Consider the following 13,589-nt stretch of genomic DNA (forward strand, 5'->3'; position numbering starts at 1 on the left):
AGATGTTAGTCACAATGTTGTTTCATTTGTTTACATGGTGGCGTTTTGTAAGCTCTTATATGCTCTATGTATTGCCTGTAGTTGCGTATCTCATCTCTGGGAGAGTGATTGGGATTATCATTTTGCTGTACTGGGCAATGTCGACTTATGAAATGATTACATCACTGGTCATGAGGTTAAGCTGGTATCTGTATGAGGCAGTGATATCATTTCCATACTTTGGGCGCCTTCTGTCGGATTTTATTGGTAATTACACCCAATCCATGGGGAAATTAGGGGGGGATACCTCCCCCCGTCCGTTCACCTCCCTCTTCTCCTTCCGACTAATTACAACAGCTTTTGAGAATTTTGAATATCCTTGGGATGCGCAAGCCAGTGTGCTGTTAGTGCTATGCCTCCTGAATATGTTTCAGGTCTTGTTTAGGGCTACAAAAACGCTCTTTAAGAGTACCACTCAGAGATCTCCCCCAAAGCTGGAGACTCATGGGTGGCACGGCATGTGGGAGCATATGGGCAAGTATCTAGAGAACTTCTCACCGCCAGTGACTTGGAAGTTCACTCCCGAACAACTACAGAACCCTTATGAAGTGACAGAATATTTGAAAGAAAAATGCTGTGGCTATTCCAAAGACATACAACTCGCTGCACTGTGCTGGGCTCTGGCCAATATCTACCAAACACTGCTTGATATTATGCAGCACCCTCGGGGGGAAAAGGGGGAAAAGATGGAAAACAGGACAACATGTACCGTGGCTACCCAAACCCTGACAACAGACACCGTGGCTGCCCCTACCCCGACAACAAGCACCGTGGCTGCCCCTACCACGACAACAGGTACCATGACTACCCCTACCCCGGTGACAGACACTGCAGCTGAACCAGAGAACCAGCCTGTGCCAGTATCAGTCGCCCCTGTACAGAAAAAGAAACACACAAAGAAATCAGTTCGCTTAGCGAGAGATGAAGATGAACCAGGGTCATCGCGAGAACAGGAGGTAGAGGCAGAACCTGAAATAATTACCCGATCTCTATCCATGAGTGAGTTGCGTGACATGCGAAAAGATTTTAGCCGCCACCCAGGTGAGCACATTGTTACCTGGCTGCTCCGATGCTGGGATAGCGGGGCTAGTAGTGTGGAATTAGAGGGTAAGGAAGCCAAGCAGCTGGGATCTCTGTCTAGGGAAGGGGGCATCGACAAGGCGATTGGGAGAAAAACACAAGTCCTCAGCCTCTGGAGGCGACTTTTGTTAGGTGTAAAGGAAAGATACCCCTTCAGGGATGAAGTTACATGTCACCAAGGCAAGTGGACCACCATGGAGAGAGGTATTCAGTACCTGAGAGAATTAGCCGTGCTGGAGGTGATTTACAATGATCCAGAAAATGCGCAGTCACCCACAGATCCAGATGAAGTCCAATGCACACAACCCATGTGGCGGAAGTTTCTACGAAGTGCACCACCAACCTATGCCAACTCATTGGCAGTAATGTCCTGGAGAGAAGGCTATGGACAAACGGTGGATGAATTGGCTGTCCAACTCCGGCAATACGAAGGGAGTCTCTCTTCCTCCCTACGGGCCTGTGTCTCAGCTGTGGAGGAGTTGTCCCGAGAGTTCCAGCAATTCAAAGTGGATCTGTCCTCCTCCTCACCTGTACAGGCCCGCATCGCAGTTATTGGGAGTAAGCGTTCCTCTGCCCAAGAGAGAGGAGAGAGAAAGTACACTCGACGGGCTAACCTGTGGTTTTACCTGCGTGACCATGGAGAGGACATGAGGAAGTGGGATGGAAAACCCACTTCAGTCTTGGATGCACGGGTACAGGAGTTGCGAGAAAAAGCAACCAGAAAAGAGAATTCTTGGAAAACTGCTGCTCCAGTTTCCCGTGAGCAGTCCCCCAGACGCAGTAGATGGGCTGATCTCATTTCCGATCCCCTTGAAGGGACTTCCGATTTACGTGTGCAGAAAGTGAGTAACGGATGTTCTAACCAGGATTAGAGGGGCCCTGCCTCCAGCCAGGTGGAGGAGAGGGACAACCGAGTCTACTGGACAGTGTGGATTCGATGGCCTGGCACATCAGACCCACAGGAATATAAGGCTCTAGTGGACACTGGTGCACAATGTACCCTAATGCCATCTAGTTATAAAGGGGCAGAACCCATCTGTATCTCTGGTGTGACAGGGGGATCCCAAGAGCTAACCGTATTGGAAGCTGAAATGAGTCTAACCGGGAATGAGTGGCATAAACACCCCATTGCGACTGGCCCAGAGGCCCCGTGCATCCTTGGTATAGATTATCTCAGGAGGGGGTATTTCAAGGACCCAAAAGGGTACCGTTGGGCCTTTGGTATAGCTGCATTGGAGACGGAGGAGATTGAACAGCTGTCTACCCTGCCGGGTCTCTCCCAAGACCCTTCGGTTGTGGGGTTGCTGAAGGTTGAAGAACAACAGGTGCCAATTGCTACCACGACGGTGCACCGGCGACAATATCGCACCAACCGAGACTCCCTGATCCCAATCCATAAGCTGATTTGCCAACTGGAGAGCCAAGGAGTGATCAGCAAGACTCACTCACCCTTTAATAGTCCCATATGGCCCGTGCAGAAATCCAATGGGGAATGGCGACTAACAGTAGATTATCGTGGGCTGAATGAAGTCACGCCACCGCTAAGCGCTGCTGTGCCAGATATGTTAGAGCTTCAATATGAACTGGAATCAAAGGCAGCTAAGTGGTATGCCACAATTGACATTGCTAATGCATTTTTCTCCATTCCCTTGGCAGCGGAGTGCAGGCCTCAGTTTGCTTTCACTTGGAGGGGCGTCCAGTACACCTGGAATCGACTGCCCCAGGGGTGGAAACACAGCCCCACCATTTGTCATGGACTGATCCAGGCTGCACTAGAAAAAGGTGAAGCTCCAGAGCACCTGCAATATATTGATGACATCATCGTATGGGGCAACACGGCAGAAGAAGTTTTTGAGAAAGGGAAGAAAATAATCCAAATCCTTTTGAAGGCTGGTTTTGCCATAAAAGAAAGTAAGGTCAAGGGACCTGCGCAGGAGATCCAGTTCTTAGGAGTAAAATGGCAAGATGGGCGTCGTCAGATCCCTGTGGACGTCATCAACAAAATAGCAGCTATGTCCTCACCGACTAATAAAAAGGAAACACAGGCTTTCTTAGGTGTTGTGGGTTTTTGGAGAATGCATATTCCAAATTACAGTCAAATTGTAAGCCCTCTCTACCAAGTTACTCGGAAGAAGAACGATTTTAAATGGGGGCCTGAGCAACGACAAGCCTTTGAACAGATTAAGCAGGAGATTGTTCACGCAGTAGCTCTTGGGCCAGTCCGGACAGGACAAGATATTAAAAATATGCTCTACACTGCAGCTGGGGAGAATGGCCCTACCTGGAGCCTTTGGCAGAAAGCACCTGGGGAGACCCGTGGCCGACCTCTGGGGTTTTGGAGTCGGGGATATCGAGGATCCGAGGCTCGCTATACTCCAACTGAAAAAGAGATCTTGGCAGCATATGAAGGAGTTCGAGCCGCCTCAGAAGTGGTTGGTACTGAAACACAGCTCTTCTTAGCACCTCGACTGCCAGTGCTGGGCTGGATGTTCAAAGGGAAAGTTTCCTCTACGCATCACGCGACTGACGCCACGTGGAGTAAGTGGATCGCACTGATCACACAGCGAGCTCGCATAGGAAACCCCGGTCGCCCAGGAATGTTAGAAGTGATTACGGACTGGCCAGAAGGCAAAGATTTTGGAATGTCGCCAGAGAAAGAGGTGACACGGGCCGAAGAAGCCCCGCTGTATAATAAACTGCCAGAAAATGAGAGGCAATATGCCCTGTTCACTGATGGGTCCTGTCGCATTGTGGGAAAACATCGAAGGTGGAAGGCTGCTGTATGGAGTCCTACACGACTAGTCGCAGAAACTGCTGAAGGAGAAGGTGAATCGAGTCAGTTTGCAGAGGTGAAAGCCATCCAGCTAGCGTTAGACATTGCTGAAAGAGAAAAGTGGCCAGTGCTCTATCTCTATACTGACTCGTGGATGGTGGCAAATGCCCTATGGGGGTGGCTACAGCAATGGAAGAAGGGCAACTGGCAGCGCAGAGGTAAACCCATCTGGGCTGCCGCACTGTGGCAAGATATCGCTGTTCGGATAGAGAAGCTAGTGGTAAAAGTACGTCACGTAGATGCTCATGTACCCAAGAGTCGAGCCACTGAAGAACATCAAAACAACCACCAGGCAGATCAGGCCGCCAAGATTGAAGTGTCTCAGGTGGACCTGGACTGGCAACGTAGAGGTGAGCTATTTATGGCTCAGTGGGCCCACGATACCTCAGGCCATCAGGGAAGAGATGCAACATATAGATGGGCTCGAGATCGAGGGGTGGACTTGACCATGGACACTATCTCACAGGTCATCCATGAATGTGAAACATGTGCTGCAATTAAGCAAGCCAAGCGGCAAAAACCCCTGTCGCATGGAGGACGATGGCTGAAATATAAACAGTGGGAGGCCTGGCAGATTGACTATATCACACTCCCACGAACACGCCAAGGCAAGTGCCATGTGCTTACAATGGTGGAAGCAACCACTGGGTGGCTGGAAACATACCCTGTGTCCCATGCCACTGCCCAGAACACTATCCTGGGCCTTGAAGAGAAAATTTTATGGCAACACGGCACCCCAGAAAGAATCGAGTCGGACAACGGGACTCACTTCCGAAACAACCTCGTAGACACCTGGGCCAAAGAACATGGCATTGAGTGGGTGTATCACATCCCTTATCACGCACCAGCCTCCGGAAAAATTGAACGGTACAATGGACTGCTGAAAACTACATTGAGAGCGATGGGGGGTGGAACTTTCAAGCATTGGGATACACATTTAACAAAAGCCACCTGGTTAGTTAATACTAGAGGATCCGCCAATCGGGCTGGCCCCGCCCAACCAAGAGATCCACATACTGTAGAAGGGGATAAAGTCCCTGTAGTGCGCATGAGGAGTATGTTAGGAAAGACAGTCTGGGTTAGTCCTCCCTCAAGCAGAAGCAAACCCATTCAAGGGGTTGTTTTTGCTCAAGGACCTAGGTACACCTGGTGGGTGATGCAGAAGGATGGGGAGGTTCGATGTGTACCTCAGGGAGATTTGATTTTGGGAGAGAATAGCCAGTGAATTGGGCTGTATGATATTTAACTGCTAAATAACCTGCCAATGCATGTCATTGTATCTATAGTGTCTATATGCCATATCAAGGGTATTATTGTGAGAATTATCCAAATGACTACAGGATGGACTTTTGAAACTGAGCCAAGTACAACAGCGATAGAACTTGAACTGGCACCCACCAATTTCCTCAAGATCAACATCTTCGACCTGCAGACCAGGGGCATGAGTTGCACCAAATGTACTAGCCACAAGTTCCAGAGGCAGCGTACAACAACCCAACATCTCACACCATCTCTCTCTTATCCTGAAGAACTGTTACAACAGATAGAGCCCCAAAATTGATGGACACATTAGAGGGATAGCCCATAGGCTAAAGGAACACCGTGTGTGTGTGTGCGAGGTCAGGGGGTGGAGTCCATATACTTATATATAAGACAAGGAAAGTTGTAGTGGTTGATTGGAAAAAAAATAAAAAAAAGTAAGATCTGGGCATGATGTAGATGGTATAGAATAAGGGGTGGATAATGTCCTGGGTTCAGCTGGGATAGAGTTAATTTTTACAGGAACCTGGGAGGTGGGGGCATAGCCGGGGCAGCTGACCTGAACTAGCCAAGGAGCTATTCCATACCATGTGACATCCTGCCCAGTATATAAATGGGGAGCGGGCCGGGGGGTGGTCTCTGTTTTTTTCGGTGGGGGAAGTGGCGGAGCGTCGGGTCCCGGGTGGTGAGCAGTTGCACTGTGCATCACTCTTTTTTGTATACCTTTTTTCATTAGTGCCGTTGTTGTTGTTGTAATCTCTTTTGTGTTTGTCCCAGTAAACTGCCTTTATCTCAACCCTCGAGGTTCCAGTTTCTTTTCCTTTTCTCTCCTCCGTCTCCTCCCCATCCCACCGGAGGGGGGCGGAGGAGTGAGCGAGCGGCTGCGTGGTCCTTTGTTACCGGCCGGGCTGAAACCACGACAGTCGCGTTAAGGGATGCTTTAAGAATCCAGATTTATTATTTAAGGAGAGTGAATGGCGTAGATTAGGAGACGTATTATGGGATATGGTAACTGATGATGATAAATCAGCTAAAAAACTAATGAAGCAAGGACAGAAACCTTTCAATTAGTGTGGGTACAGCTTTTGAGCTTAGTACCTGGAATGCTATCGGAACCTCCCTATGGGATGAAATTAGTGACGGGTCTAAAGAAGTTAAAGATCTTGTAACTTTATGGAAATTGATTAAGACAACTCTGTAAGAAATGAAAGCAGATCGTAAAGCGTCTGCGTCTGCTTTTGCTGCTCTCTCTCTCCAACCGCAAGCGAAAGGGAAAAGCGGGGAGAAAAACATAATGCAGCGAGAGAGACTTTTTGGAGCTTGTTCGCCTACTCTCGTGCCCTTGACTTCTGCTCCACTCCCTGGGACTGCCGATATTAATCAGCCATCCGACAGTTCCCAAGCCTCCCTAACCGTACGATTAAAGGAAACCCTACAGAATCAGGGAGTGAGTAAAAATCTGCCTACGAAAAACCAGCCCTCAGATACCACCGTTCAACATGAACAAATTATACCTAGCATACACCCTGATTCAAATAATGCAAACAAGGACTTGGCTACTCTAATAATAGAACAAAAAGAGACAATGTTAGAATTGTTAAAGGAAATGGGGAAAAGAGACGGGGAAACCAACCGCACCCGTGACAGACGCGGAGCCGCCTGTAATAGCCGCTGCAGAAGAAAGGCAGAGACATTGGAGGGGTGTAATAACAGATGCCATTATAGAAGGGACTATGCTCTAAGCATTCCCAGTTATTGCATCAAATGGACAGAAAAAATGGGAGGTGTTTGACTGGAAGGTCATTGAGAAATTAAGGAATGCTGTGAGTCAGTACGGAATCAAATCTGCGTTAACTCACCAAATACTGCAATTCATTTTTTCTGCTGATACGCTGATACCTCGAGATATTAAACAGCTAGCACAGTTGATTTTGACACCCGCCCGAATGTTAGTGTTTTTCTGGCAGTGGGAGAAGCTCTGTGATAGGGAACAAGCAACATCACGACAACAAACAGATCCCCTATGGGGAGTAACCATGCAGATGCCGATGGGTACTGGACCCTTCGCATCAGGGAACACTCAGTTACAATGTGTCACTGAGGTTCATCATCTATCACAGATCTTGGCGTATCAAGCTTTTCTTACCGTACCAGACAATATGTACAGCCATGCTTTTACCCAGGTGAAACAGGAGAATACAATTTATGACCACCCTGACATGAACGAGGGCATGAAAGAAAACATGTTCAAAATACTCGCTTTTGAAAATGCTACTGAAAAGACACGCAAAGCATTGTGTAATTTGCCGAAAAATGCAGACATCGTTGATATGATAGAATACACGGATCGATCAGTGGACTCACAGAAAGTAGCCTATGCTGCCACAGCTCTCCAAGGAGCTACAAAGAAACACAAGGCCAGTAAGACACCCTTGGTCAAGTGTTCTAACTGTGGCAAACGTGGACACATTAGGAGCAAATGTACAGGTACTGTTAACAGTAAGTGCTGCAACAAGTGTAAGAAAGATAACCATACCACCAAGAATACAGGAAGAAGGGAAACTTTACACCGACTGCGAAGGCCCCTCGCGCGACGACACGAATGCAAGGGGCTTGAGCTGCCAGCCCTCAGGCAGCCTCGCAACCACCAGATCCGCCACCGCAGGAAGCTCCAGAGTGGATGTGGAAACTGCAGTCAACATAAAGGGACCATTGGGGTTTGGACTTAGTGCATTTTTAATGGGGCAATCTTCAACAGCTCTAGAAGGAATTCTGGTGCTCCCAGGGCTTATTGATGCAGATTATTGTGGGACTGTGAAAATTATGATTCATGTTTTAATCCCTCCTGTTTCTATTCCTAAAGGTACCAGAATAGCACAATTAGTTCCATTCAGGTCGTGTGTTCCGAACCCAGGTGAAGTACAACGTGGAGATGGTGGATTCGGCTCCACAGGGAAACCGCAGGTATACTTTGCCATGGACACAACAAGAGGTAAACCAGAAAAGGTAGTGCAATTGGAAGGGCCCGATGGAGTTGTTGTCAAGAAACCGATGACAATCAATACAGGTGCTGATGTTATGATTATTTCACAATGCATTTGGCCTCCATCATGGCCATCGATCAATCCAAACTTTGGTATTGCAGGGATAGGGGGCACACAAGCCACCTTAGTAAGTCAGCTACCAATTACATTTGTGTTCCCCGATGGTGAACACATTACGACGTGTCCGTATGTCATGACTACCCCAACTGAATTGTTTGGCCTCGTAGGCCATGATTTATTGAGCCAAATGAAGGCAATGTTAGTGACGCATCCTTTTTAGGAGCGGTCACTGAGGGGTAGCCGATTCTGAAAATTAACTGGAAAACAGATGAACCTGTTTGGATTGATCAGTAGCTGCTAAATTCTGAAAGGCTACTAAAAATACAAGGGTTAGTTGAGGACCAGTTGAGAGCGGGACAAGTTGTTCCTTCTACTAGTCCATGGAATACATCAATATTTACCATTCCCAAGAAAAGTGGGAAGCGGAGACTGTTACATGATCTGAGCTGTGAATGTGGTGATGCACAGTATGGGAGCCCTGCAGCCAGGTTTGCCATCTCCAGTTATGCTTCCAGAAGAATGGGATTTGTTAATTATAAATCTAAAAGATTGCACCCAGATGGCGCTGAACGGTTCGCCTTTTCGGTACCATCGATTAACAAGGCAGAACCCTATAAGAGATACCATTGGGTCATGTTACCGCAATGAATGCGCAATTCCCCCACGATGCGTCAGGTGTATGTGGCCTGGGCATCAGAGCCTGTAAGAAAGCAGTTACCTCAGTAACTTGCCACAGGATGAGATTTTAACTCAATTGCAGGACATCTTAAGCCATCGCGGAGTAATAATCACTCCTGAAAAGGTGCAAAAGGCAGCACCTTGGAAGTATTTGGGGTGGCACATAAATGCTAGCAATGTTAAACCTCAGAAGGTTCAAATAACATGAGAAATTTCAATGTTACATGATGTCCAGAAGCTTGTGGGAGATATCCAGTGGGTGCGGAATCTTTGCGGTATCACTAATGGCAATATGACCCCTCTGGTAGTACTCTTGGGTATGAGAACACTGTGCAGATGAGAAACGGGAAATGACAGAGCTGACCAATTGGTTGCAGCGCCACGGGAGCCTCCTCCAGGGAATCGTTTTCAACAAAGCACGGCAATCGCATGCGTTCTTGCACCAACCCGCTAGGATGTTAGCAAAGCAATTTGACTTACTACTTACTGATGCCCAAGGTATCGTTAAAGCATGCCCTGATTGTCAAAACGAAGGGCTCGGCTTGGGCTGTGGGGTTAACCGACGAGGTCTTTTGCCATTGCAGTTGTGGCAAATGGATTTCACCCATGTCATGTGGTTTGGTGCAAAGCGTTCTGTGCATGTGTGTATTGATACCTATCCTGCTGCCATGTGGGCCACGGCACGAACTGGAGAAAAGGCCTTACATATTGAATGACATCTTCACGCTTCTTTTGCAGTACTGGGTGTGCCTCAAGAAATTAAGATGGACAACGGCCCAGCCTATGGTTCTACACGATTTGCTCGATTTTGTAATTTGTGGGGAATTCACCACGGTACCGGTATTCCACATCTTCCCACAGGACAGGCTATTGTCGAATGGGCCAACCAAACCCTAAAAGAACATGCTGCAAAAACAAAAGGGGGGAACCCAGGGCTTACTCCCAGAGGAACGATTGGCCAAAGCCTTATTTGTGCTAAATTATCTTAGATTGACAGGTGATCACAAAGACCCACCAATGGTAGTGCATCATGTTCTTTTACAGGCAGAAAGGACGCAACAAAGTACAGGAATCATGGTAATGTCTAAGGACCCAGAATCCAGGAAATGGTGCAGATCAGCAGAAGTAAAACTTACTGGGAGATCCTGGCTAAGTGGGACAAGCCATGGCTTCGCACTGATGCTGGACCCGGAATTGTTCCAATGGCGACTGGCACGGCACCGGCGGGTGCTGGAGCCACTGATCTGACAGATTCTAACTAATAGAGTATTACTAGTGGACACGGAGTCCTTCAGAGAGGTTTTCAGAACAGCGTGCCTTATTGTATATAGAACCTGCTTTAGGTAAAAAGTGTGTAAAGCATAATTTGATTAAACATAGTGTGATTACGGGAAGACAGTGTGGGGTAAAAGTTAGTTAAAGCCAAAATTAGGGGTAAGGTCTATTTCCATTAATAACCTGGGAACGAGGTTGATTGTGTTTCCACAGATACAGGCCCACGATGGACTCCTGTTCGATTTGCATGACCATCATCATCTGGAGCATCATAGATGATGTGGCAATATGAATACTACCTCAGCCAAAAACTAATGTATAGCTCACCTTGGCTAACATAACAGGTCAAGATTCTCTGTGCATCGCAACTGTATCGTAAAGCCCATGAACCAATAGACAAGATGGCTATGACTTGTGCAGCGCGCCTGGCCAGCGAGCGCATGCGTCATAGATTGCAACCGAGGCGGACTTTTGGCACCCGCTGGCCACGTGTGCTAAAACCCGTTCCTCTGCAAATGTATAAATACTGGGATTTTCCGAAGAGCATCGGGCTGGTGTACGGTGAGGCCATCGTTGCCTCTGTGGGGACGCCCACGGAAAGCTGGCACCTACCGATTGCTGGGCTGAGTTCGTGGAGCAAGATGGCACAAGAATGTATAGATGGTTCATTTTCCTCATGGTCTGGGTCATTAGGGGTAACGGGTTGGCTCAAAGAATTATGGGCATTATTGTAGTTACTGTGATTTTAACTATTGTAATAGTTTTACCTTGTTCAGCTTATTAAGGAAAATGGCATCCCAAGTTATTAAGCAAGCCTGGATTGCTCAAAAACAAAAAGAGGGAGAAAGATTTAAACGGAGACCTACAGTGGATTCAACCTTGTAGTGGTATTACAAATACAGACTTACAGCCGCTGCTGGATTTATTGTGGGGCAGCGGTACCTTAACTTCTGCAAGACAACTAAGTGCACCGGGATGGCAAGCCTTGGCAGCAATTGGACAAAAAAAAAAAAAAAAAAACAAACAAAAAAAACAAAAAAAAACCACACACAACCCACAACAAAAAATCCCCATCACATCCTCCATGTCTGGCAGATACGTTCCTGATTTACCCATAAATTTGAAACCTTATGCTGAGATTGATATGGAACACACTGACTGTAGTAAGCAGCATGACAGTGACACTGGTGATTGATCCACATCGGTTAACACCATGGGACAGTAAGAATGTTTGGGTGTCACTAGCTAAAGCTATTAATCAAACCTCTTTTTGTGTGCTTATGTATTTTATTAGGTATAATGTTGTTTTTACTGTGTTTAATTAATTGTGTTCACAGATCTTTGCAAAGGGCAATACAGCAGGTGTTAAAATTTTACCTCAATCTATATACAAACAAATAGATTGGCTGAAGAAACATACACAAAGATCCAGCAAGAAACTAGTTGGTTTGATGGAGTGTTACAATCAATATTCGGCGGGATAACACTATGGGTAATGTCATTGATTAAGGAAGCCTTATGATGGTTGGGTATATTGATATTAATCTGTGTAATAGTTAGAATTCCGTATGGGTGCATGATAAAAGGAGTCTCAAAGCTGACACACCAAGCTCTACTCGCACAAAAAGAAAAAGGGGGAATTGTTGGGAATTGGCTTCATGAAAAAGGACATGGGTCTATAGAAAAGCTGTGCGAGCAGAGTTCTGTGTGAAAGAATGTCAGTTTGAGCAGCAAGACTAGGCCTTGGCCGAAAATAGCTGGCTTTGCTGATATCAGGAGAAAAACAGGGACAGTGTGACCTTGGCATAACTTCATAAGTAACTTTTGAAGAAGTTCCCATGAGAAAGCTACGGAACACGCATAGCTGCAAATCACAAGTGGGTGTGTTTTAGTAATGAATAAACATTAGCAATTTGCCATTGTTGTCCAGGCCCATTGCCTTTTCCAGTCTGGCCCATTTCCAGCTTGGGGGTGCTCTTAGGATTAGTCTGGAGGCAAAGATCACACTGTTGTGCGATCACACTGCCTCACCGTGGTGTATAAATTCCTAGCCACAATTTCTCCTATCAGATGATTATACAGGGCTTCTGTTCCCCAATGTCTTTTCCTATGTTCCTCCCCTATCAAATGCCATAATAAGCAAGAGGGAACGATTAGCTTTCCCTGTGGGGTATGAGCCCACCCCTCTTCATTATATGACCCTTCTAAACCTGTAATGAGCTTTTGATCTTCCTTAGTGTATTCTGGCTTACCTTCTAGGGAAATCCACCTATCAGGAATTAAGGCCCCTTCTGTTTTTACCTGTGTTTTGGCCACTTGTTTTGCCTCTCTGTCTGCCAGCTCGTTCCCTTTTTCCAAATCTGAGCTCGCTTTCTGGTGTGCCTTAATATGCATAATTGCTACTTTCTTAGGGAGCTGGACAGCTTCCAGTAACTTCAGTATTTCTTCTGCGTGTTTGATATTTTTCCCTTGAGAACTCACTAGTCCTCTCTCCTTCCAAATTGCTCCACGTGCGTGTACAACTCCAAAGGCATATTTTGAGTCTGTATAAATGTTCACAACTTTGCCCTGGGCCAATTCCAGGGCGCGGGTTAGAGCAATTATTTCTGCCTTCTGTGTGGAGGTGTTCCTGGGCAAAGCCTCCGATTCTATTACCTCTTGGCTGGCAGTGACGGCGTATCCCGCGTGTCGATTACTGTTTAGGACGTAACTGCTTCCGTCTGTGAAGCGAGTTTCCCCGTTTTCCATGGGGCCGTCTTTCACGTCTGGGCAACTGGCGTACGTTGCTTCGATGGTTTCCAAACGGTCACGATGTACCGGTTCTCCTGTGTTCCTGCTGAGAAAAGAAGCTGGGTTGACAATGTTAGCGACTACAATCTCCACGTCATCCCGCGCTACCAATATAGCTTGATATCTCAGGAATCTTTGTGGAGAGAGCCAGTGTCCGCCTTTTGCTTCCCGTACTGCTGATACTGCGTGAGACACCAGAACAGTCATCTTCTGGCCCAGAGTAAACTTTCGGGCTTCCTGTGTATTTAGTATCACAGCCGCAACCGCCCGCAGGCATCCAGGCCAACCTTTTGCAGTCGTGTCTAACTGCTTAGAGAGGTAGGCAACTGCCCATCGATACGGGCCCAGGTTTTGTGCTAATATTCCCAGAGCAATGCCCTGCTTCTCATGGGAGTAAAGAAGAAACAGCTTACTCGCATCTGGGAGTCCTAAGGCCAGGGCCGACATCAAAGCCTTTTTCGGTAGCTCAAAGGCTCGTTCGGTCTCCTTATTCCACTCAAGGTGTTTCTGCTTAGTGGCTGTCAACGCAT

At 47.1% G+C, this 13,589-nt stretch overlaps 1 protein-coding gene across 1 annotated transcript in view; it reads right to left on the reverse strand.

Moving 5' to 3' along the window:
- LOC126037369 (electroneutral sodium bicarbonate exchanger 1-like) overlaps window positions 1-13,183 on the reverse strand; it is a 230,242-nt gene extending 217,059 nt beyond the window's left edge. Inside the window, exon 1 of the mRNA XM_049797673.1 lies at window positions 12,925-13,183. Coding sequence (XP_049653630.1) covers window positions 12,925-13,017 — 93 coding nt within the window. The 5' untranslated portion in view covers window positions 13,018-13,183. The remainder of the gene's footprint in view (window positions 1-12,924) is intronic.
- Between the last annotated feature and the right edge of the window lie 406 nt (window positions 13,184-13,589).

This window comes from Accipiter gentilis, unplaced genomic scaffold (assembly GCF_929443795.1).
Source record: "Accipiter gentilis unplaced genomic scaffold, bAccGen1.1, whole genome shotgun sequence".
NCBI lineage: Eukaryota > Metazoa > Chordata > Aves > Accipitriformes > Accipitridae > Astur > Astur gentilis.